The sequence below is a fragment of the Molothrus aeneus genome, chromosome 1 (genome assembly GCF_037042795.1).
Source record: "Molothrus aeneus isolate 106 chromosome 1, BPBGC_Maene_1.0, whole genome shotgun sequence".
In the NCBI taxonomy this organism is placed as follows: domain Eukaryota; kingdom Metazoa; phylum Chordata; class Aves; order Passeriformes; family Icteridae; genus Molothrus; species Molothrus aeneus.
In genome coordinates, this window is record NC_089646.1 from 32,634,327 (window position 1) to 32,660,509 (window position 26,183).

Consider the following 26,183-nt stretch of genomic DNA (forward strand, 5'->3'; position numbering starts at 1 on the left):
GGTTTCTTTTATTCCACCATCTCACCACAACTCCAGCAAGTGACAAGGATGGCACAAGAGAAAGCTGGACTACCCACCCAGGTTAGCCATCCCAAATAACCACATACTGATTCTCAGGGAAGACAAGGCTCCTGAAAAGACAGGTAAAAGCTGACTTTATCAACTATACCCCAGTATCAAGTACTGTTTAATCTACCTTCCAAAGTGACACAAGACACAGAATGAAAGACAAGAAACCACATTATCAGTGGACTTAACTTTTATTGGGGGGAAAAAAAAGGTTTACACATAGCTGTAGGTTTTTCCATCCATACTTCCAAAAGTTCAAAAAGGACTGGAAACAAAACTTGCTCCATCATTATTTCAATACCAAAAAGTTGGCCATTTTTTCTTTCATGAACAGCAAATTATATAACTAATTGCTATGTTCAATAAATATTTTTCTCTTGCACCAATTAAAAGGAAATATTCAATGAAGTACCACAAAGACCCCAGGAATTTAACAATTTTAATTTCAACTGTTATCCACTGTGTAGCAATCCAGAAACTTTTTTCTATAAAACACACAGCCTTAATTTTGAGTGTACAAGGATCTATTCTCCCAGTCAGTCAAACACCAAACTCTGATCTAGCTCAAATAGTCTACTTTCAAAGCAACTACTTGACAAAAAAAAATTAAAAATCCTCTGGTTCATGACTATCTAAGCAAATTTATCATTACAGAAAAGACTCAAAGTCATTACTTGTTTATCAAAGTAATAGGTAAACATTTTAACAGAAAGATTAACAAGTTACTTGGAAATGCAGGTTTATGTTAAAGTATCTGAGTGTGTATACTACATATGACATGCAAGCTTTAAAAATATCAATGCTCTCTTCTGATTAGTCAGGAGTCCAACTGTTTTAGAAATAAAATAGGAATGACTTCCAAAATGTATCAGCACTTTGGGGTTTTCTATTTTTTTGCTCAAGATGTTTTACTACACAAAAACTACAACAATTACAATATTTAAGAGTATTACAATAAGAAGGGGTGGAAAACAGGAATACTTCAACTGAAAATATATATATTCTAAATGAACCAAAGACTTGTGAAAGAGCTGGAAGGAGGACAAGAAAGGGAAGATGGAAGGGAAAGCAGTAGGGAAGCTAAAGATCTGAACTTTGTATTTAAAAATCAAGTCCTCAACTGTAACTCTTCTGATCTTCAGTAGCGCCCTGGAAAAAACAAAAGATGACACAATTACTAATTACACAATCATAAACTAACTGTACACATTATCTCAACTTAACTGTGCCCAACTTTTTTTGCTTTCACATTCAGAATTCCCATTGATCAATTCATATAACAAAAAACAGCCAGATCCTGTTTATTCACTTGTATTTACTTACTTGGACTATAGGAACGGGATCTTGATCGCGATCGGTATCGACTATAATAAGGCGATGGTGATCGTCTCCTTTAAAGGAAATTAAAAAAGAAACCAAACAACATCCATTATGAAAGGAGCCTTATTCACATCACTTCTACAGAACAGAACCACTTCCTTAGCACTGAAAGACTTGGCCTGCATGAATGATTTCTGCTTTATTTGGCTGTGACTTATGGTTATTTAACAAATGCTTTTATATTTCTCTATTTGATGTGTTTAAACTCTAGGATATTCCCAGACAAAGAATTTAATAAACTCTCGCTAGCATTACAAACACATAAAGTGCTTTTCCAGATGCCTACAATTCTTGTTGAACAACATTCTCTGAAACCAGATAACTTTCAAAACAGCAAGATGGTTATGAAATGTCAAGCATTAAAAATCCCATCTACAAATAATCCCTTTTTAAACAGCAGTGTGTATCAGCTGTCCCTGGTTCTATATACAGCATAGAAAAATCAGTTCCCTTTTTATCTGTCCACTCGATTCCTGGGATACATGCTCTACACCTCCTTAGCACAGCAAAATTAACCCCTTGCCCAACAGTAAAACCAAATTACATAAACACTGAAGATTCTGACTACTTCAGTCCCATAAAACCTAAGGGAATGAGGCTCTAACACATAACAGACATGCATGCAGAATATTGCTACAAACTGAGTATGTTTTGTCATCTAACTTTCCAACAAATCCACTGTTATAGAAATGAAATAAAGATAAGGTACCTGTATCTGTAGTCATATTCTTCATATCTGTCGTACCCTCTGTCATACCCCCTATCATAGTATGAGTCCCGGCGACGACCCGCTCCACCGCCACCACCTCCTCCACTGCTATTAGGGGAAAAGAAAAAACAAAAACAAAACCCCCTTCATATATCTAGTCTTCATCTTGAGTTAAATTATTAGAGAGATAAATATAAATTATTTAAAATATTTTTTAAGTGGTCTTGTAGTAAATCAAGACACTTAAGACTGTATCACAAAAATATACAGACAAAGTAGTTAAATAAAAACACGTTCCTAATCTCCCAGAAAAACGAAGGATTTGATGCTAATTCCCATCAAAATCAAAGGCAAATGGGCACTTTAGAATTTCAGCAGGCTAAGGATACATTAATTGATCATGCTGGATATTATTTTTTATTAACAGGTCCTTCAATATTTCTACAAATCAAGATACAATAAACAACAGTAGGATTTGAGAGTGTATGTTAGTAATTTCTTCAACCAGAATCTAGCATTCAGTTTAAATCCACTGAACTCACTGTGTTGGCCTGCCCATGTAGATGCCTGGGGTGGGTGTATGTGCTCTTTTGGTGATTGAATAATCCACTCGAATCCTCCTGCCATCCAGTTCCATTCCATTTGCATGCTCCATTGCCTGCAGGAGAGACAAGGAACAGGGATGTGACATCTGCAACCTACTGGTAACTATGGAAGGCTATGTACAAACACATTATTTTCCACCAGAAAAACAAGCCCGGAACTTGTCTTGTTTAGACTGGTTACTAGTGCCCCACTGTGGCGACTGGCTCATCTCTTGTCCCCATGCCTGTGTGCTGGTGGTGTTACAGGGCTACACTGGGGGGCCGAACTAATGCGACTCTCAATCCTTCTTAAGGGAGCACAGGCTAACCACTAACACAGCCACTCTCCCTAGACTTTATCTTCTACCCATGTGAAAGGCAAACTGAAAGTCAAACCAGCTTTTTTCTGAAAGCTGCATCTTTCCTACCGCCGTCTCTGCCCCAGAGGGGACGGGCGGATTCAAAAGCTGTGCAAAACAGTGGCTTCCTGTAGGGTGCATATGGCCGGATTACTGCTCGTCGGCTGCCATTTCATGCTCTCCCAGCCTCCTGCCATCTCCCTTACAAGGACCTACTTCAGCAGAGCTTAGTAAAATGGCGGGTTCAGCCTACATGGATACCTAATTACAACCTTCCTCCCCACTCCCTCTCACAATAGCAGCTCGCTTAAGTGATACACACAAGGCTCTGCGCTCAGACGCCCGTGCCTTCAGAACTGCCCGCAGCCCCTGCACGCACTCGCTGGGTGTTCCAGCCCCAGCTCCTCCACTCTGAGAATCAATACAATGGCCTTTCACAAACTCAAACCATCAAAGTAAGTTATTCAAAGGGGCACAGTGAACTTTTGAGACTTATATCCATGCAAAAATAACCTAAAAACCAAAACCCCAACAAATCCACAACAATTAATTTTAAAAGCTAATAATGGACTTGAAAGGATTTTTTTTTAATTTGCTTTTTGAATTTTAATAGCTTTTGTTATCTGCTATAGAATCCCTGAAATACCAATACACACCACTTACTTCTCAACACTAAGCATAGCACTTAGTCCAATACACGTTATTTTAATTTTTCACGTCTGGAGAAGAGACACTGTTACAATCTTGAGTTAAAGAACATAACCACTTTGCTATTTTTTATCTACAAAAAACAAGACACAACCTCAAAACATGAAGGTGGCTCTAAACAGAGAACTTTTTTTCTTCTTTTTAATAATGAAACATTTATTCAAAAATCTCAACTCTAACAAGAGCCTCACTGAACTTACATACAAATTGTAAAGGAGATACAGAAATCTGATATCCATATGATTTAACTGCTGTGTCCAAACTGGAGGTGACTGATGATCAGTGATGTATTTATTGAGAGAGAGTTTGTATTTTAGTAATGCTGTTTGTGTCCATACTATATCGCCACCTAGTGATTTGAGTTCCTGTACAAAACTAACTACATTTAGCCAACTGCAAGGCACAGCAAAGAGCATTTCAAGTCTTTCAATATACACTCAGGTATATTTTGTGACTAAAACACATTCCTCAGCTTTAGTCTTCTAGCCTTAACACCTTTTTTTTTTTCCCACAAGGATGATATAAATGAAAATAAATCTGTGTGCACATCCTAGGAGAGTATGTGCGCACAAGCCTAACAATGAAGGCTGCAAATATCTGGCTGAAAAATTACCTTCGTGATGAAACACATCTTTCTGGAAATGCAGCAAGTTAAATTGTAAGAAATTTTCTGCAGCATGGCATTTTCAAGCCCAGTTAACAACTTCCAGAATAATAAGCTTAGCTGACAAGAAGCCACCTCAAATCCAGAACATCTGGCATATTTGTCTTATTTAGTTAAGCCAACAAACACCTCTTCCAGAGGAAGAATTCTGTGAAAGAGGGAGCAGTATAAAGAAGACCAAAATACCAGCAAGAGAAATGAAGAATTAATTTTGAGAGCTGGCTGTTTGTTTTAGAAATACCAGGAAATGTGTTACATTTCAGTGTATAAAGATCATGGTTACCAGACTGCACAGAACTCCCAACACCCTGGCCATAATTTCTAATGTCCTACCAAATATTAAAACATTTTCCTTTTACAGCTCTCAGCAATAATTGCCAATTAAAATTTTTTTAAATAGAGAAAATCTTTAATAGATAGACAAAAACAATAAAGCCTCTTATAGTGCTGACTGCATCCTCAAACAGGAAAGCCAAAACCTACAATTAATAGTATGGATCACTCATATTCAGTAATTAGCAACTGGAAATTGCTTCTAAAGAGAAGATTCTCTGCACCACTCTTAACTGCACACCTCAGGTCTCTGAAGTGCTTACGCTGGCATTATTAGGTAAGGACTACTGGAGGATGACAAAAAACCCTCTCTGAAAACCTGTGTTCATGTAACTGATACAACAGTATTTATTTTGTATGAAGGCTGCAAAAATATCTAAGTGATCCTAATCACTGCCACTTCTGTGCTTTACTGAAAGTTAAAGTAGTGTACAAAAAAGTTTTGGGTTTCACAAAATTTTCTTACTGCCGGTCATATTCAAAACAAATTTCACTTTCCTCTTCTCAATGGTTTTGGGTGTGCATGACTGCCATGTTAAGAATATTTCAGTATCAAAGAGAAAAAATTGCATATTCTCTCTAAAAATGCCAGATTCTCAAATGCTGTTTAATAAATTCTCAAATACTGTTTAAGATAATGAAATGAAACTTTAAAAAGAAAAAAATCAAATAATATTGGTTTTTTAGACACACAGTACCCTCTTAGGAGTCTTTAAACAGTCAACAATCTATTTTTATTACAACCTAGATTATTTTCCAAATATCTGTATGTCGTTAAAAGACTTGCATGGCTTTTGCAAGAGGACAGTAAGCAAGAACACAGCATTCCTATAAACATATAATAAAAATTCTAGTAGCAAATTCTATGAAAAACTTGATTTTTGTAGGCTAGAATATACATCTATATGTCTGCAGTCAGAACACAGAACTAGGACTGGGAATGGCATAGGTTCAATCTTGGATCACATTTTTAAAGTTTTGGAATTTTAAACCTTCAGCAGACTATCCATAATAAGAAAACTGATTATCTATAAGGTGTTAGTTTGAGCAAATGAGCAGTTCCAGAACTACAGTATCATCTCCAGTGGCTCAAAAAAGTCAGAAAGCAATAAATTTAAGAAAGATTTCAAGGTCATTTGATATTTAATGCAATATATAATGTTTTCTACATGTATGACCAATTAGGTAGATAGAGTAAAACAAGTTTGGAAACACAACTTTTAATTAAATGTGCAAACTTACATGGGTGGCTGGTATTAGTTAATCAAGAATTCACTAAAAAAAATTAAAGACTTCCAGTCTGGATAACTATTTCAAATAACTTTCAATCACTAAAAAGTTAACAACATACAGACTGAATATGCTTAAATAGTCAAACACAAGCAGTTTTTATTGTGACTTATTTTGAAAATATGTTCTCACAACTTAAAAATAACTACACAAGGTATTGCCTTTTCTTTTCCTCGCTGTTGTTCTGGGGGTTTCTTTGTCTGTTTTTTACTCGAAGTTCTTGTCTACTGCATTTAATGACACTGAAAAAAAATCATCTCCACTCCATCACAGGTACAGCAAGGGATGAAAGACACAATGGATTAGATTCCCCCCTCCAGTAATTGATTACTCATTCAGTTCTGGATTTACTGAGAACAACTGAAAAAAATTCTGGAAAAAAAAACCTGATGGAATTAACAACGAAACTTATCTTTTTACACTTGCTGCAGTCCACCAAGTTCAATTCAAGTGTCCATTTCACTTTCAAACAACATTCAATTTACATTCTCTAGTTTGAGATTTCAATGATAACTTTTAAACATACACAATTATGAGCTTCAGCATTGATAGATTCAATGTATTATCTTTAAAGCATACTTTAGAGATTCAACTTCATGGTATTTCAGTCTCCAGAAGTCTGTAACTTGTAATTCCAAACATCTGAGACCTTCTAGTGCTCTTTTCTGGTATATGAAGGGTTGTTTTTGATACCACGAACAATACTTAAACCATTTCTTCAACAAGCCATGGGAGTTCTGTTCAATAACATTGGTTCTAAGCTGGTCTGCTTGCATCACACATTTTATGTTTTTCAAGTTGAACTGATAAACTCCATTATTATTCTGGTTTTTGGCAACTGAATGATGTTACTGATTTGTGTTGATTGTTAATGAACAGCACTTCAGAAAATGGTTCTGGAAAGATGCTCAAAACTTTTTGAAGAACATCTAACTAGCATTAGAAAATTCCATATTGCCAACAGCTGCTGTAGCTGATGCTTCTTAGATGAGTTCCTCCTACAGACAGTACATTCATAGTAGCCTCAGTTTGAACAACTAACACTTCACAGTCTGAGCTACTGAAAAGCTGGTTTAGCAGCATATGACATCCCTGGTAACTGTAGTAAGAACCACGTCCCTAGAACAGCCAGCACTTTTCACTCATCATTTTCTCAACTTACTGTTAAGTAAGACCCTGACACAATTCCTCCTCCATCAACCTAATTTTTTTCTCATCCTAGTACACAGAAGTTAGTAATCCTCTTAAACACAGGAGAAAAGTCCTTATGTGATGGGCAGATGAATATCCTCTATAATTTAGTGAAAACATTGCAAAACAATATTACAACACTGGCTGCATGCCAGTGTTGCCAATACTGACGACTACGTAAGAGAGTGTGAGAAACAAGTCTTGAACAGATGTTTACAGATATTGCCCTTTGCATGTTGCACACGCAAAGGACTTGCACATTCTGAGGACTTGGAAAAGGGTGGCCAAGACAAGACGCTGCACCACCTAAGGCAAAAAAGCAATACCTAATATTTTTATAAAACCAAAAACTTCTTGAAATAAAATAACTTTACAATAAATTAAACCCACTATATACCCATTCTAAAAACAGGCATATAATGACAGAAGCTTTTCAAACAGGCTTTGAACAAGCTGACAGACAAGAACATTGGCACAGCAAATCCTCAGGTTCCCATACAATCATTAGACATTCATCAGTTGTTTCCCAGACACCCATCAGTCCTTGACATTTACTGTCTGCTATCACACTTTGAACTAAAGACAGTGTCCACGAGCACCTTCAATATGGATCAAAACCTAAGAATCCAGTTGAGTGTTATTTTGCAAACACCATACCACTGCAATAAAAGACATCTGATGGAAAAGGAACCTTCTGTCTGATCATGAAGTTTCATCTTAACCTTGGCAGTTTCAAACAGAATAGAACATATTCTACAAGAAATCTCCTGGACTGGACACATGCTTTGAAAACTTCTTTCTCAGTCCTGTTGTAGTGGAATGTCTGAAGCTACTGTGATGCTTTGGCAGCTTCTCTGTGTAGTAGTTATCAAAAGCTAAGCTTCTGTTCCTCTTTATAACCAAGATGCTCATGAACAGCTAACAACAAGGCTGTTATGGCCTGATAATCTGAAATTCTGAAAATTTAAAACTGTTAGGTAAAAATACACTTTAAAACTGTCCCTTCTGTATTTTTAGGACACTGAGAAGTATCACCTTTAAGAAACGCTATTTTACATTGTCTTTGGAGTTCCAAAACATTGATCTAGTTGACAACTTAAAATGTCTTTACCACCATATGGCCACTGCACAACTTGGTTTCAGAATCATGACTCACAGCAACACTTTAACTAGTTCTATAACTGATCCAGTTTGTAAACGTGGTAGGATGACAAAGATCCTGAGGGATTTTTAGCTGCACGAGAATCCATGCACAACTGACAGTAATTAAGTTATGAAAGCTTAAACATAACTACTCACAATTAATTTGATGTAAAATTTTAGTATTACCTGTATTTCAGAGCAGGTCTGCTGAGAAGCTTCCCTATGCTAGCCTTCCTGAAGGGCAATAGTAGAGACTATGAAAAATCCAACTTTTCCCCTAGAGTTCTACTCTCATTTAATCCATCTATCTTTATATGGGGTTGTAATTTAGTTCAATATATCATCTCTTTATTTAGATGTTTTGGATGTTGAAGGTTTGGGATTCTGGTTATGGTTTTTGGTTGGTTGGAGTTTTTAAAATTATTATTATTTTTAAGAGGAGTTAGTTATTCAGAACAGAAGTAATTCAAGTGTCATTGCTTTTAGTCTGGAAAGTTGAGTATGCATACCTTCCAAACACAGAATGCTACGTTTCTTTCAGTGTTCTTTTACAGGGCCTGCTGCAAAATTTCACACGTACAGCCATCTAGCTATATGTCTGTATGTACCTACATTTATATATCTCCCCTTTTTCTACACCAGCTGCCACTCATTGCCATCTTCAAATCTGTCCTCAAGGCTCATGAAATAAGTCAAATAAACAAGTTTTGCTTCTGTCCTTCTTGCCAAAATATTTCAGTTATTTAAATTCCAAGTGTTGGGAGAGTTTGCATCCTTTCCCCCTTTTTAGGCACCAACCCGCTGGAGAAAAGAAAAATGGGTTTAATTACATTCCAAATTATTTTGGTACCTGCTTAAGGCCCTAATCTTTACTTCTGTATTACTGAATGGAAGTAACATCTCTTTTTGTTTTCCTTTGCATTCCAGCTTCATAGCATCTGCCAAAACAGCTTTGTGCTAAACAAATTACTTCATGCTATTTACACGGAACATTTTAAGAAATGCATGGTATCACGCATGACCATTGCCCGTGGCAACCAGGGAAAAAACCCTACCTCTAAGGACATATGAAGCTTTAAAAAAAAAAAAAAGAAAAAGAAAAAAAGCTGTACCAGCAGACAAGACTGGTACATGGATGTGCCAAGGAATACTGTGCAAATATTTCAGATGCAAAATGTTTTACAAAACAGCCACTTTTTCAAAATCCCAACAAATTCAGTGTGCAAAGAAATACAAGTCTAGAAGTTAGAACAGAGCAGGCCATTAAAGACAGATGGATATAGAGCTATCCATCCCATTAATGTCTCCACCAACCTCTCCAACTGAGACTGCAGGAGAATATAGAAGGGACACTAAAGGAAGTTTTGTGTCCTTTTACTTACCTCTATAACTTGCAACAAGCACACATATATACATCTACAGACTACTCTTCCCATAAACTGATTCTAGATCATACCAGAAGTCAAACACAAGAACTTAGTTCAATCAAGTAATCCAAATACAAGTTTTTTTTTCATTTAAATATCATCAAGTAGCAGCAGCATTCTTATTTTTCAGCTTCTGATAGGTTCCAGAGCAGTCATCCTCCCTGCCTTCAATACTAAATGATCTATAAAGAGAGGAGTCATATTTAGTATCTCCTTATAAATAAAACCTGGCAAATGCACACAGAATCAAACAGCACATCTGCCCAAACCTATTAATCCATAAACAAGATGAAGTCTGTCCCAAAGAAAGAGATGCACACAACGCAGACTTAAAGTAGTTTTTAGAGGGTGTCTTTACTTTTAATAGCAACTTTATCTACGAATTTCAGTAAACGTGGTAAACTTCACGGTATCATTATAGGGGTAAAAAGAACTATTGCTTAATGTAAATTGTGGTGGATCATAACACAGGCTGCTGTTCATATTCTTTGATTCTTTCCTTACAGATCTATTATACTACCAACTCAGTCTAGCTATTAACAGCTATCTGTTAAACAACAAGGAAAGCAATTGACCAAGGCACAAATCAAGACAAACCCCACTGTTTTTCAAATGTACAATGACATGCCTAAAAGGAGAAAATACACAAGGAATCACCAGAATTTTCATTTAGAAAACAACTTAAAACTTTGATTTCCAAAAGTATCTCAAAAATACTTTAGATATAGAAGCCTTAAAGATTTATTTGCATTTTGAAGTAACGGACTAAAATCAAAGTCCAGAGCTCATTGGTGATTTAATACAGACAGCTTATGCTCAATATCTGCCCATGCACCTGAACTCAAATGCTTCATTTGTTTAGAACTGCCACATTGCTTGAACAAAGCATTTAAAATTAATCTCAGTGTGAGAATCTGCTAGTGAATACACACTCAAAAACTCGTTGTCTTTTTTTACAGACAGTTAATGAAGATAATGCATAAAGAGCACACCTGAAAAAAGTAGCAAAGCATGCATTTACCTCTTTAGAGTCATCAATTCTCTCAAAATAAACGAAAGCAAATCCTCTTGATCGTCCAGTTCGCTGATCATAAACCACATTGACACCAGTCAGAGGTCCGTAACGGGAGAAGACTTCACGTAAATCTCTCTCAGTAGTGTACAAACTGAGACCGAACACTCCAAGACAGGTATTAGGATCTGGATTAGCCTGGTAACACAAATGTTCAACTCCAATTAGTTTTTGTTTCTAAAAAATTATTAAAATTTGAATATTCTTATATCATTATCATTCTAATTGTAAGATTGTATCAAAAAGCAACTACTTTCAATGGTTTTAATTTTAGAAAAAAGACCAAGACAAGTTTCTCATCTTGGTAAAAAACAGTTAATAAAATTTATCATTCTGATATACAGAAAAGCTACAGAACAAGAGGAACCCATGTTATTAGTATTTAATATTTAAACTACCAAGGGGCAGACACCACACACAAATCTGTGCTGCAGACAGGTCGACCAGCCTGAACTCCCACCTTCAGCCCTTTTGCATGGTGATCACAGGCACTATGAGTGCACGCTGCCTCCAGCTGCCCACAATCCATGTGAGCACTTGAGCTCCTAAGCACAGGCAACTGAACTATAATCTAGCTCCTACTGAAACTTCCTCCACCTCAGCATTTCCTACCCAATATACTGAAAGTCAATATTTACACTTGTAAGTTAATCTTTCCACTTGTAAACTGGATGAAAGGCACCTGATTCTTTCATCTAGAGAGCAACAAGTGTTGAAGGCCAGTTCTGTGAAACTGTAATCCAAAAGCATGCATATTTCTGTAGCACAAAACTCTTCACTCTCTATCATGATGTGGGATACTTAAAAAATTTCACATCTAGACAAAGTCAAATATGTACTAGTACAAGGTACAAGTCCTCTTTTAGGTTCAAAATTTCTTTACATGCCAGAGAATTTGTATCTAACAAATCCTCTGTAAGATTATTTTGATCAAAATCTTTTTCAGTTTTTCATGTTTTTCAGTTAGGTGTCTGGCACCTGTACTACTAGATGCAGCAATTTAAAACACCAGCAACAAGCACAGAGATTTATTGTTTCTGCCAAAATAACAACTGGAAGCTGACACAACTGAAAGTTGTATTTCAGTTTCAGTAAGTCATCTATGAATTATAATTTATGCCTCAGTGCCTGCTTTTCAGCCTGATTCAAAGACTGAAAAGGTTTAGATCTTCTGTCATATTTTTTTCAGCACATTTGCTCAGGAACCTATTGTGAAAATAAGATGCCTGCACTATTCACATATGTGAAGTTCCTTTCTTTCCATTTGTCAAAGTTCAAACTTCTGTTTTAAGACATGAATATTCTGCAATTCCACACTATAGCTAAAGAGCACAAGACCTGGCAGTTTGTAACTCAAAAGTTTTAATTATGCACATCAAGATGTGTATTTTTTACTCCATATTTCAATGGCACTGGCAACTAGACTAATTTTATTACTAAAATCCTATAAGTATAATGAAATCCGTCATTTAAATAATTGTTCAGGTAAATTCCTCCCCACATCCATACCTCTTGCATGTTTTTAACACCCCTCTTAGACTTAAACCCCATGAGTTTTTCCAAGGCAAGAGAATACTGAGATCAGTCTGCAGACCCTAAGTGCCAAGTGACAACTACATCACCACTGGAAGGCCTAAACTGATTGTGGAGGACTAAAGGGCAACTTCTGTATTAGGTTTCTGTACCGCCTCCCATCAACCCAGTATGCAAGCTCTCTCTACAAGAGAAGAAGTGGCAAAATTGCTTTCCAATTTTCAACCCCAACCATTCTGCTGTTACAAAGAAGGACACAAGGAGAAATCTCAGAATGACAGGATTAGTATTTTAGATTTTGGTTGGTGTAGCTATACTTCCTCCTGCTCATACAGAAACACGTCTCATCTATATTTTGAAAGACTTACTGCGCCTCCTTTCCACAAATGTAATTTTTTCTAGTCTACTATAAAGATTTACTTATTACCTAATAACACAAGGCATTACTTCAAGGTAAATCAAATGAAACAATCAGAAGCCTAAAATCACAAGCAATCTTCAACATATGCTCTATAAGCAAATAAACACTTGGGAATTTCCTTCTATGGATCCCTATGTCAATCTTATCAATACTTTCAGGTTGCCAGCATACACAGATGTGGTCTCATTTTTGTAAAGGTTATATACTTTTTTAAGAACAAAAAAAAAAAAAAAAAAGAATCAGAACAGAACAGCTCAACTTCTAGAGCTGACTGAAGCCAAATGTCACCCTACCTGCACATACTGACTTGCAATAGAATGTTTTTCAATTAAATTCTACAACTTCCCTGCCAGTTAGTTGCAGGCCCAAGAAGTAAGCGCTCAGCTGTAAGGACAGAGATTGCTCCACACATAACCCCCACTCCCATCCAATCCCTGCATCCTCCAGTGACAAACCAGCAGGTCAAACTCAGTCTGCAGGTAACGTGCACTACACTGATACAAGCAGCAATTGTTTTGTCGATACTCAGCCTTTTTGAACATGACATACTCTGCTGCCAGTGTGCCTTCTCCTGTTGGACATTGGTGAATGACTGCGGCTCCTGCGCCGACGGTATTCTGGCGTGTATGATCTGCTTCGAGAGCGTCTCCTATGGGAATGAGAATGGGATCTGGAACGAGTGTAACGTCTGTGCGAATGTCTTCTGGACCTGGATCTTCGACAAAGAGAAAGCCTTCAGTCAGGGCAAATGCATGTGGCCATCATTTATTGAACTCTAAACAGTACATTTTCTAGAGAAAAATCTTTTTTAGATGGTGTCTACAATATTAAACCCATTAAGCTTTTTCTACCTTGCACACCTAAAGATCGCATGGATCTCTAATAACCTGCTTGCTCAGTAGCACCATTTTTAACTCTTTGAGAGTATTTCTGGCATACACTGAGGATTATATTCACAACAGCTTTCAGGAATTTCAGAGTTTAAACTTACATCAGCTTGGCTGCTTATCTAACTAACAACTGCACAGTGGCACAGAAATTAGATATGCCACACTGTAAAGTATTGTTTTGACTGAAAAATTGAAACACCTGGCAGGACTACAGTGCTGCAATATCTACAAGTAAAGTTTGTCTAGGCATGAAAATTATTCCAGACCAAAAAAAAAGCAAACCCCAAACACCTGCTCTAATCCTCAAACACTTCTTTGCAAATGTCTTGCTGATAATAAGGTAGGTAATCACCTGGCTAAACACTGCAAGAAGAGAAACTGTAACATTAGTTGAACTTTGGCAATTCAGAGCACATCAACTCTTTCAGTTGCTCTGGCATAAAGTGTATAAATAGAGAAGATGTATTACTGATCTCTCCCAAGAACTGGGAAGGAGAGACAACGTAAGACTATTCCTCTTTCCCCTCTAGTGCTACAAATGCTGTTTTCTGGTTTCTCTCGAGGTTGTTAAAGAAAGATTCAGTAGCTCTCCCCATTTTCATCAATATGTTGCTAAAAGGGAATAGAGAAGATAGGTAGTATAAACCAGGTAATATTTATGGCATATTTAGAGAAAAAAGCCTAAGACATTTCTCTTCTGATCCATGCAAGCTCCATCAGACCTGAAAGCTATAAAGCTTTACCTCCACACATCCATACTTGGGGCAGAGAAGGACAGAGAAGACACGTGCAGCATTGAAAAATGAATTTAAATCTTAAAACTCTCATAAATTAAGACCACACACAAATTAAGACAAAGTTTTTGATTATATTTTTAAAGCCTCCAATGAAAGAATGTCAAGAACTTTCACAAACACTGTTTTCCAGTATTTCCAACAGTTAGACAGCTTACTCTTTTTATGTAAGAGTAAAAAGAGTAGGTGTCAGGTGTCACTTCACTTTTTTTTTTGCCCCCTAAAGGAGAGGTCTACACAAGAACTCCCCCATAAAAAATTTCAGGAGAAGGAAGCAGCTTCACAAAATTGAAATGCAATCCATTCTCTACCTTCTGGAAGAGAGAAACCTACATATTTCAGCTGTGATTTCTACATGATTACTTATAATTATAGTATTTTCTCTATTCGTACCCATGAAATCAATTTCCAACTTTATCCACTTGTACGAGCACAAACAGGCAAATTAACATATCCCTGTTAATACATCCCAAAGAGTTTGTATTTTCTACAACAGGGGAAAAGAAACTTCACCAACCTACTAAAATAACAGCAGTAACACTGAGCTGACATGAGTAACTTTGTGAACATACCTTGATTTTGATCTTGACCTAGAGTGCGATTCAGAATGTTTGGAAGCCCTCGATGGACTGCGAGATCCTGACCTGCTCTCTGATTTTACACGAGCAGGACTCCCAGCTGGAGATTTTGACTGGGAGCGAGACTCCTAACAAAAAAGACAGTATTAAAAATGGTATTGGTTGTGTAAATGCCTAACTCCTAACATTTACAGTACAGTAATTCTATTATATTGATTGCTCCTGAAAAACAAATGGTTAGGCAATACCCTCCAAAACAAATTTCGTTTTGCTAACCCACTGTTAATATTGTATGCTTGCCTCAAATAGGTCCCTGCTTGAACCAGATCACCAATTCTCTATTAACTAAGTAATCATGCAAATTCATCTACAACTTGATCATACAGACACTGGAACATAAACCATACATTTACTTAACCTAGGACCCATTCATTCTTCCAGATTCTTTTAATTCTACTTCACTCTTGCTTTCTACTTTTCTTCATTCTTCATTGAGTTTTTCATTTTTCATACTTCGTGTATTCTTCCCCAATTCAAACAATTCATTATAGCCTTAAAAAAATATTCAAGTGCTTCTATCTGACCAATCTTCTGTTCAATTTTTTCCCCCATTCAATTTTAATTTTCTGATCTTTAATACTTTTCATTAGCCTTCTTTTATCTTGATTTATCTTCCACATTCTTGGAAAAAACTCTTCAATTTCTTCACGAACATTAACCTTAATGGAAAAAGAACATTTAGTATATTTAAGCACGTGGGGATTATAAAACTCTGCTGGAGTTCAGATGTTATCTACCAAATTGAAAAGCCAGCAGGTAAAGTGCAAGAAACTATTTTATAAAACAACTTTTTAAAAAAATTATCTTTAAAACTGTATAAGTGTCTATGTTCTAACAATAAGCTTACTGAGTTCTCAGTGTTTTACTGTATTTGCAAAGCTACCCTCCTCCCCTCTGAGATTTTTTTTTTGTAAGATACATAGATACACTAAAAACTAATTAGCACAAATATATTGAAGTGTTGATATCAGTGATTCCCCCCCCTAAAATAATAACTATGTGCTTCTCAGTATTAAATATCCAAAATTTTACTCCTACAGATTACTAAGACATTCAATTCAACAGAATGGCCAAAGATTTCCAGTCAAAACCTATCTATGCACATACTTACTCACAAAATACATGCATATAGGTATAAGCAACATAAATTATTATTCTTCCTACTTTTTCTTCCTCATTGTTATCCTGTTTTCCTTATATAATCCATATAAACTAAGATGTAGAACCGTATAGTTAAAGCAATGCAATAGAAGTAAAAACAGGAGGGGTTTTTTTCTTGCATGGTAAGGCACACAAGAGAAAAACTAGGAAAACAAGCAAACAAAGAGCAGGTTAGGATTTCCTCACATTTTATAGTGCACAGCATTTCTAGGGAGCTTAGCTATAAAAACCCCTACAGAACAGTATGCTATATACATTTGTAACTCCACAAAAAACTTAATGAAAAATGCATACCAAGTTCCCCTCCCACAGGTGTTACATTTCATGTTTATTTGCATGATTTCTCCATCTGACTGTCTTCACAATTTTTTCTCTTTCTTACTCTACCTATGTCCAGATTTGCAGTTTCTTTTGCAGTTAAAATTCTTCACTACCTTGGGCTGGAGTTCTTTTTCAAAGATGCTGTCTTCATATTTCCAGAAAGTAAATTCACCAGAAAGAGAACCTGAGAAGCTCCTTACTAACAACTATTGCAGCCACACTACCACTCCCCTTTACCTCAATAAAAAGGACAAAGGACTCATGGAGAATGTCACCTACTAGGATGATAGGCCTGCCAAACTTTAATAATGAAGGCCAAATTCAAAGCTTGGCTGTGAACAGTGGACCATATAACCCTTATGAAGATGGCTATGTACTGAGCTAACTACAGGACTTCACTGAAATAAATTATGTACATGCCTTTAAATATTACCAAATTTGGTGGCTTAACATTTGGAATTCACTGTCTGCAATAAACAAAAATTTCTCTTATAACCACTAATATTATTTTTTTATCACCTCGCCTCTTTGTACTCTTCAATGTCTGACAGCCTCTTAAATTCTTCTCTTTATAACTCATCACTTGCAACAACTGCCAATTTCTCTGGGAACTATTTGTATTTTTCTCCCTAGTAAAAATGATCAGTAATAAGGAAAAACATTCAAAGTTACATCAGATTTAGAAAACACCCTTCAATAAAAAAGACAAAGAATTCACCCTCCTCAGACACTCCTTCATAAGGATACTGCATTTTCCATACTTTTTACATCTGAAAGATCAATTCTTGAACGAGAACTCTGGAAACTTGAACAAAGGCAACCCCCATCCCATCCCTGGCTCCTGCACAATCTAGAAGTGCTGGGAGGTGCCAAAAGTACCATGGACACAATTGCTCAAGTCAGCTTAGTGTTCTTAGCTATTCAACTGAAGCATCTTACAACAGCACCCACAGAGTCTTTAATAATATCAGCTATGACACCAAATCTATATAAAGTTGACAAAAGCAAATATTACATAATTTCATATAGGTTAAGGCCTTTTGGAAGTATCTGTTTAAAACCCTTATGGGCTCTATTCACAAATATACAACTTGAAATCCACAATGACAGAGGGAACCATGTAAATTCTCAGAGATTTTGAACTTCCTCAACCAAGTAACTGTGGATATAAGCTGCAGCTGAATAGAGATTACCTGATTGCAGTTGCACACTGTCACTGGGAAGCAATTACATCTCATCTTCTAATGCAACATAGTTCACCTAGTTACAACTCCTACAATGCTTCTAAAGGAGACTAAGAGAATCACAATAACCTGCAAAAGTTTAAGGACTTAAGGATGATGCTGAGAAAGTGCCTAGTAATATTTATATCAGCAAAACTACAGGTAGGGATTAAAGGATTCAGAGCTTCGAGGAATCACAAAGAGAGATTTTAAAGAATTTTTCTTCTCTACTTACCACTATAATTAAACAATTAGTAAGCTGTATATTAGTCTACACCACAGACCAACCCAATTGTTCTTCATGAACCACTTATATCCATTCTGCAATACATATGACAAAAGTACTCAACGCTCTTAGTATGTCATCTTTAACATAAGAAAGCAGACAACTCTATTACCCCAATGCACTAAAATACCTCAATTTTGTACCAGTCTTAAAGCAACCTATGCATTCTCATCTTAGATCTGTTATTACCACAGAAACTAAATATTGTGTAGGAGAGAAAAGACTAAAATTGCACTTTGGATTGTCAGCACCACTTTCTTATCTTTCTGTTCTAAAGATCCTTAGTCATTCAAGGGCCACAGATGAGACTCAGTGTAAACTCAGCTCCTCATCCCACCAGCTTCCTACAGACAGTACCTATCTTAATGCCTTGGGCTTCGTTATGCAGCTGTCCAGTCACTACTTTCACCCTTGCAAACTTGTAGGCAGATAATTCACTATCCCCATGTCAAACTATCTAAATTTGCTGCTGCTAGAGTCTGCAGGAAAAGAAACAGAACTTCATCATATTCTTCAGATCAGACTTCCCTTTCAAAATAAACCCTGCATCTGCCAATAACACTTTTCCAGGAAACATCTCTCCCCAAAACACCAAAAAACCCACCCACACAAAAAAACCCAAACACCCTCCCCCCCTGCAAAAAGTAATTACAAAAAACCGAACTCAGTTGTAACAGTGTGCTTCTTCAGAGTAAGATGTAGTGGTTTCCTCAAATACACACCAGGAAATGGGACTAATGATTCACCAAGAATTGGAACTTGGAGCCAAAATTGTAGACAAACACAAAAATAAAAAAAAATTTGCAGATTCAGTTACTGATTCTCTGGATAAAATACACAGCTAGAAGCATTTAAAGAAAGTACTGAGGAGTATTTTTAATCCTTGTTACCTTCCTTCATTCCCAGAAGTAACAAACCAAAGTGATATAGAAAGGATTTCTCCTCCACCCCCACTACTCCATGATCATACAAACCCAGACACTGAGCAACTACCAACAGCTTTAGATGATCCGAGCCAGGCATCAGTCAGTCCTCGTATTTCATCCATACTGATAAAACTGTTTAACTGATCAAAAAGTTCTATCTACCACTTAAATCCCTTGCATTTTTCAAAAGAAATCCTACTTTCCAATGTAATTACTGTTTTAAAAGCATTTAAACGCTTTTATGCAGAGGAGAATTACAGAAGTCTTGAAGAAGTATTCTTTCCATTTTCCACCCATCAAAAGAAGGTATGGTAAAGAACATGGGGGGGGATCCACAACAAACAAAACAAACAAGTGACCAACCAACCAACACCTTTATCAAACCAACCAAACAAAACAATCTCATGTTCTTTCACACTATTCTTCTGTCCTGAACTTGTCATGCCTTACCCTAACACTCACCTTACAATTTCAGAGTATGACTGAAAGGCTATCAAAATTTAAAGTGAGATGCTAACCAAAAATAATTACCTAAGTTTAAACTAGGTCCATAGTTTATAAACTAGGTCCATAAGCTTTCCATAGCAAAGCATGGGAAATGAAAAAAAAAACAAACCCAAAATATTAAATCCCACAGAAATATCAGGTGAAATTCATTTGACCTGGAGTGAAAAAAAAAGGACAGGACAAGTGGTTGAGCAATACCATTTCCAAAAAATCTTGTTAAAAACTCCTACCCAAACTAAAAAAATAAATGCAGTCAAACTCTATTAAAAGAGGACAGAAAAATATAAGCAGTCAAAAAAGAAACATGAATTTAGCAGCAGCCCACATACACCGGATAAAACTGTTAAGCTATTGACATCTCATTTATGAGGACAAGATTATATTTTGGCAGGAATCTACCAACCTTCCTTGAAACTCAAAAGAGAAGTTAAATCCTTTTTGCTTCATACTGTGATCTGTCACTATACTAAAAAAAAAAAAGGATCCCTTAATTAGCTGATCTTCTATGACTATGACAATAGTACACATAATAAGCTTCTGTATAAAAACCATCTTTTAAGTTGTTACCTAGAAGACATGGATATTTTAAAAGTTACTAACATAAGCAAACTTTATGTATTTCGCAATGATCCCACTTATGAAAAGAAAGAAAAGGCTTCAGCAATAAACTTTTTGAAATTACAAGCTCATCTTCTCACTGAGGCTTGAAAATCACCTCTTCAGGGAGGGTTCTGTAGTCATTCCTCTACCAGACACGGAAGACAGCAAAAAGAACGTGTTCAAAAGGAGCGGTTTTCCCAGCTGGCAAGGTCCAGAACAATGCAAAATTTATTAAGCTTGATTAAAACAATAAAAATTAAAAATCAGACTTCCAGAAGAAAAACTCTCACACATTGTCATTAGACACTGCAGGGTGATCACAGCACTCTCCAAGGGAATGCAGAACCCCTGAGCATTAGCAGTCCATTGTGCTTGTGTTTGAAAAGGTGTGGGAAGCAACATTCCTGCCTTTCCATAGAGGTGGCAGACTGCCACTGCAGGAGAGGTGTAATACAATAGCTAAGCAAGCCCTTGGGGCTTTTTTTGCCAAAGAAATAATCTCAAAATTGATCAGCTCCGTAATTCCATAGGTATCTAAGTATTTTGCATCCAAACTTTATGAAGCAAACATAAGGCACTTTCACAGCTAAACTAACCTAAAAGCCACTTGTGTACCTATGAAATTTGCATATTCCCTTCAACAGGATGGGCCACGTGCAAAATCCTGCATTTCTTGAAGTGTTTTATTAGATTATACTATTTATTCTACTATAAGATCCTGCATACAGCAGGACCATTAGAATGAAGACAATCAATACAGAGTTGTAAAATGGAATTTTACCTTTGTTCTGATAAAAGGTTTTGCCTATTTAGACAAACAACACTGGTAGAATATACTGGTAGAAAACTACTAAACTGTTAAGATTACAGAAATTAAATGTTACCAGAAGCTCAACAGAAACAACTGATCAAAGTTTCAAGTGGTGCTACTGAAGTGCAGGTTTGTTCAGACTCCCTTCTGTTCATTGCTCTGGGAAACATCTAAAGTTGCATCAAGGATTGAACACCAAATAAAAAATAATAAAATAACAAAAATTAATAAAAAATAATGAAAAATAACAAAAAAATATGAAAGGAAGTAAGAGTTGCCTGCCATCTGACAGAAATAAAAGATAAAAAAAGCCTCATTTGTCTAATCTGTTCACAAAAAACATTCAATGGTGATAAAATACTTTGATGTTTCCAAAGCCAAGTCACTGGATAAGAAACACAATTTAAATTTTTTTTAATTCTTAATGTCCACAAACTTAGCTCTAGCACATCCACTGTATTTTTAATTCCTCTGTAAATTTCTTTCTATTAAATCACCTTGCTTGAGGAGGGGGCTTTCTTCTGTTCAACCAGCCACATTCTTAATAAAGAACTTGCTTGAAACAAGTTGAAACAAAATGACACAAAAGCAGAGCAGATGTTGATTAGTCTGAGCATATTTGATAAATATGCGCTTAAAAAAAAAGTCAATAAAGGAGTGAGTTCAAGAAGGAAAAGCTCTACAATGATTTCACACACAATACTTCAGAAATGGAAGTTTTAAAGAGTGCAAACTAAGCAATTTCATTGAAAGTTATTTCCATAACTATTAATAGCCTATTCAGATAAGTTAATATGAATTTAAAATCATAAATTAGAGGCAAAGCACATACAGTATCTTACTGTCGATAAAACTAGCATTTAAAACAATTCTGCTAATACTCAACTTTCACTGAAGTGCTTTTGGGACAACATCCATATACACAGATGAAATATAAAATATCTTAAACTAAACTTAAAACAGCCTTACTCTTTCGGCATTCAGTTTTTAAAAGCACATCACACTAATTAGCACTTAAACTGACAGGGGGTGGAAGAATTGAAAGGGTACTCAGAATTCTTATTCGTGCCAAATTCCATGAAAACAGGTTCTTTACAAACTTTCTTCCAGTTTCTGCAGTTCTTTCTCTCAATGAAAACTTCTGCTTTGTTCTCAGTGCTCAGTGCCTGGATGTAGCAAACTGAAGCATCAGGACATTCAGTGTCTGACAGAGTCCTATCCAATTGGGAATAGCAGACTAAACATTACAGCCTCAAAGTTATATGTGCTTAATTTTATGCCTGTGAGCACTTCCAATGGAAACGAAAAATAAAGCATTACTCTGAAATAGAATTCCTTACTTCAAGAATGTTAGTACCATCACAACAAAGCAGTATTACTGAAGAAAAAAAAATAAAAAGGCTTACAAATGTTCTTCAGTAGAACTACAAAACTCCCAACTAGAAATCAATCAAGTACCTGCCATTATGCTCAGTTATGCCTTATTGATTGAGAATTTTCAGTGTAGGGAGCAAAAACAAACGAAGTTTTCCAAATGAAGACTCAACACAGTCAGCAGTTCTTTCCAACAGGTAAATTTTCCATCACAAAAAAAAAACCCAAAAAACCCAAAAACTGATAAGCAGAAGTCACAGAAACTGCTACTATAGGACTTTTCAGACTTCATGTTCTCTCAAAACATTTTAATTCTACATCTGGGAGGAGGTGGTGTGCAGAAATGCTGAAAGTACAGAGCTGTAACAGCTTTGTAACAAAAACAACAGACCCATCAAAGAGCCCAATACCGATGTTCTGACAACTAACCTAACACAATTTCTTTCCTAACAATAACCCACACTGGGAATACAGAGAAGAAAATAATCCTTAAAGATACAAATCTTGACTGTAAAATGGGCGATTACCGTCATCTTGAAAAAGAGAAAAAAAATAACCAAGCACGCTCACTGCTCAAGTTTCTGAAACATAGCTGTTACCCCTTCAAAGATCTGTTTATTTACCCCAATACTGCTTAGCTACACGGCCACCTTTTGTCCAAGCAATCAACACAAGGCAAGGTTTTGTTTACCTCACGCGAGGAAGCAGCAGCAGTTATTGCATAGCTAGGTAAAGAACTTGCAGCCTATAGATTTTTTTTTTAATTACCACAAAAATGGCAACAATAGTAATGCAAAAATAATTTGTGGAAGGTAATGCCGTTCTTTCAAGATTTTATTGCTTGTTTCCCCAGACAGTAGCTATATATGTAACTGCAAGGCTGCTGTCACTGGATCATCAGAGAGAGTCACCAAGAGGATACTCAGGTGTTCTTCTAAAGAATCTCTTAAAAGAACAAACAAAAAGAAAACCTCTGCAAAATTAAAAAAAAAGTAAATTGTGATGGAGGAGCAGACATTTCTTTCCTGTTTCAAGAAGCTTCTAATTCCTGCTTGCCTCGATCATCACTTAAAAAAAACCCAAAAAACAAAACCACAAAAACACTGAAAATGGTAGGGACCTGTCACACGTGTACATGAAAACCCGCAGCCATCAGAGGGAGAGACATAGGCCTAACAAGGTTACAAAGCCACAGCAGCTCGTTCGAAGCCTTCAGCTTCACGATCGATGTCTTTCAATGGTTTAATAACGACCGGCCGGACCTCCCCAGTGGCGGGAGGGGGCCCGGCCCGAGGCAGCTCCCGAGCCAGGAGATACCGCTCACCTCGCACAAAAGGACGCGCGCGGGGTCCCTCCTCTTTCGGGCGGGAGGAGGCCTCGGCGGCCCGGCCGGGGGCGCGGGAACGGGCAGGACAGCGACCCCCAGGCCCGGCGGCAACCAGGCGGCTCGGGACCGCGGGATGGGAACAGAGCAGCGTGGAGGAATCCCGGGGCTCCAGCAGCGCAGGATCAGCCTGCGCTGGCTGGGCAGGGGCCGGCCCGCAGCACCGGGAACCGGCGCCCGCAGCCCGCCGGGGCGATGGGAGCAGGGAGCGTGTGAGGAGAGACGCGGGCAGCAGAGAGGGACGCGGGCCGTCACCCACGGCCCAGGCAAGCCTCGGGCGCCCGAAGGAGCCATTTTAGAGCCAAGCTGCACTGCCCCCACCCCCGCTAGGCCCGAGGACGCCGAGTGCCGCCACCCACCGCCCCCGAGTCCGATCCCCCCCGCGACACGGCCCGCGCAGGGGAGGCCACTCACCCTCCCCTCGAAGTTGTTCTCCTCCACGTCGCTCATGTCGGCAGAGTCCTGGCCAAGGGACTGGGGCGAAAGGGGGACGCTAGTCCCGATTAGCAACAACACCCACGGCCGCTGTTATCACCACCGTTACCGCTATTGCCAGCACTACCACCACAGCCACCTCCCGCCCGCGCCTCCCGCACCGCCGCAAAATGGCGCCGCCGCGGCCGCTCCGTCTGCGCCCGGCACCGCGCTCGGGGCGGGGCCGCGCCCGCCCCTCACAAAGGAGGAGACGGGCGCTGCGGGGAGACCCGCCGCGCATGCGCGCTCCGCCGGCGCGGGAGCGAGCGCGGTGTCCCGCAGCCCCGCCCCGGCCCGCCAGGTGCGCGGGTGTTGCTGCAGAAATGTGGAATTTGTAAAAAAATGTTCTTAAGAAAGGATGTTCTTTGATGCCTGATATTTGTGAGCTTTCAAGCCTAATGAGTAAGAAGGGGGATTTAATCCCTGAAACAGGCAGCTGTCAAGCAAGCACTGAGTGATGTCCCGGCGTTAAAAAGACAAATTAGCTGTCGGTAGAATTGCCTTGTCAAGGTTCAGGGCTGGATATGTTTCAGTGATATCCGACCTAGGAGGAGGCTAACAAAGCCTGGGAAGAAGGAGTTACCACTGATAGTGGACACAAAGAACGCAGAATTCACGGGCCACAAGAATATACGGCAGAACTCCCGAGATAAGGAAGAAACTGCTCAAGACAACTTGGCGACTGTGCGGAAGCAGCTGTGACTGGGTAGAACGTAATTCCGGCAGGGGGAGATGTGGGACCGACTCACGGACCACCGACTCAAGAGAAGAGAAGGACTGAGCATGCGGGCTCATTAGCATGAGAAGCGAAAGAATAATTAACCAATAGAAGATAGAATGCTAATTAGTAAGAGGAGGAGGTAACTTGTAGTCGATGAACATTAGCGCTTTTGTTGTTAAAATGTATGACAGAGAGAAGTTTTGGGAGTCTTCGTGAAGGCTTTGTGGATTTCTCACCCAGCACCGCTCTCTGCACAGAGCTGTCAATAAATCAAATACCTCGACTCTGTGTGTGGACTGGCCTCTTGCACACCGGCTGAAAGGAACTTATTTTGGGACAACGCGGGGCAGCCCCCCACCCCTCCTGCCACTCCACGCACAAAGGCCTCCTCCTCTCTGCTACGAGGACTGCTCCTTCACGCCATGAAAATGATCACCCTGCTCCTGTGTCCCCTTATCTTCCACCTCCCCCAGCACGTTCTCCGGGGTTCTGCTCCCACGGTGCAAGGAAGAACATTTACTTGAATGTGTTTATGCGACCGTATGAATTTGTGTGGGTCTGTGTCATCAGGGATGTTGTGTTATGGCAAGAGGATATTTAATATGCAAGGCTGGGGGGCTACTTTTGTTGTACACACATGGAGGTAAAGTCACAGGATCCAGTCTTGCGTGCTTCTACGAAACAAAGGCCTAAATTTTGACTTGCAATCCTGAGAATTGTATTTTAACCATGGTTTTATTAAAAGCGATATCCTTTCTGCTCAGTCACCTCAGAAAGGTTTCCCTGATCCTGTATCCTGTACAGTTTTGGTGCTTCCTCCTCCAGCATGCACCAATAGCTACAGCAGCTGATACCTTGTAGGCATTTGAGACCAGGTATGCAGTTCTTTAAGTAGAAAATGTCCCAAGATGATGACACAGCTAAACTTGCTCTGTCAGTGCAGGAAAGCACTGGGTTCCCAACAGGTGCTTTGTCCCAGTGGAGACATCACATGAACATTGGTAGCCAGTGGTCACCACAGCTTGAGGCTTTAACAGAGCCTTGACATGCACTCTTCTTTACAGGAATGGTTCTGCTTCTTCCTGCCTGGACCATAAATGGTGTTGGTTGTTTTGTGCTTCTGTTGTAAATGGAAGGCTGGAACTGTATATGCCAACCCTTGCTCTTTTTCCTTGGTGATTCTGAAGCAA

At 38.3% G+C, this 26,183-nt stretch overlaps 1 protein-coding gene across 3 annotated transcripts; it reads right to left on the reverse strand.

Annotated features, from left to right (window-relative positions):
• Window positions 1-241: 241 nt before the first annotated feature.
• On the reverse strand, window positions 242-24,432 carry TRA2A (transformer 2 alpha homolog). 3 transcript variants are annotated; one of them, XM_066554585.1, is made up of 8 exons: window positions 24,213-24,432; window positions 15,140-15,273; window positions 13,433-13,592; window positions 10,879-11,067; window positions 2,701-2,816; window positions 2,159-2,266; window positions 1,393-1,460; window positions 242-1,218 (listed from the first exon to the last, which is right to left on the reverse strand). In XM_066554585.1, the coding sequence occupies exons 1-8, from the start codon at window positions 24,246-24,248 to the stop codon at window positions 1,208-1,210; spliced, it is 822 nt and encodes a 273-aa protein (XP_066410682.1). In that variant the 5' UTR covers window positions 24,249-24,432; the 3' UTR covers window positions 242-1,207. The 3 variants fall into 3 exon arrangements, with proteins under 3 accessions (XP_066410682.1, XP_066410664.1, XP_066410673.1); XM_066554567.1 differs by having other exon boundaries at window positions 13,433-13,598; window positions 24,213-24,427; XM_066554576.1 differs by having other exon boundaries at window positions 2,159-2,263; window positions 13,433-13,598; window positions 24,213-24,425.
• Between the last annotated feature and the right edge of the window lie 1,751 nt (window positions 24,433-26,183).

What these genes read in the sequence shown, in the direction of transcription:
- TRA2A (XM_066554567.1), bottom strand. Translation starts at nt 24,248, where the DNA reads ATGAGCGACGTGGAGGAGAACAACTTCGAGGGGAGG. An exon ending in AGAACAACTTCGAGGGGAGG is followed by an intron (nt 15,274 to 24,212) that starts GTGAGTGGCCTC and finishes CTTTTTTGTTAG; the next exon opens with GAGTCTCGCTCCCAGTCAAA. An exon ending in GAATTGATGACTCTAAAGAG is followed by an intron (nt 2,817 to 10,878) that starts GTAAATGCATGC and finishes TCTCTCCTGCAG; the next exon opens with GCAATGGAGCATGCAAATGG.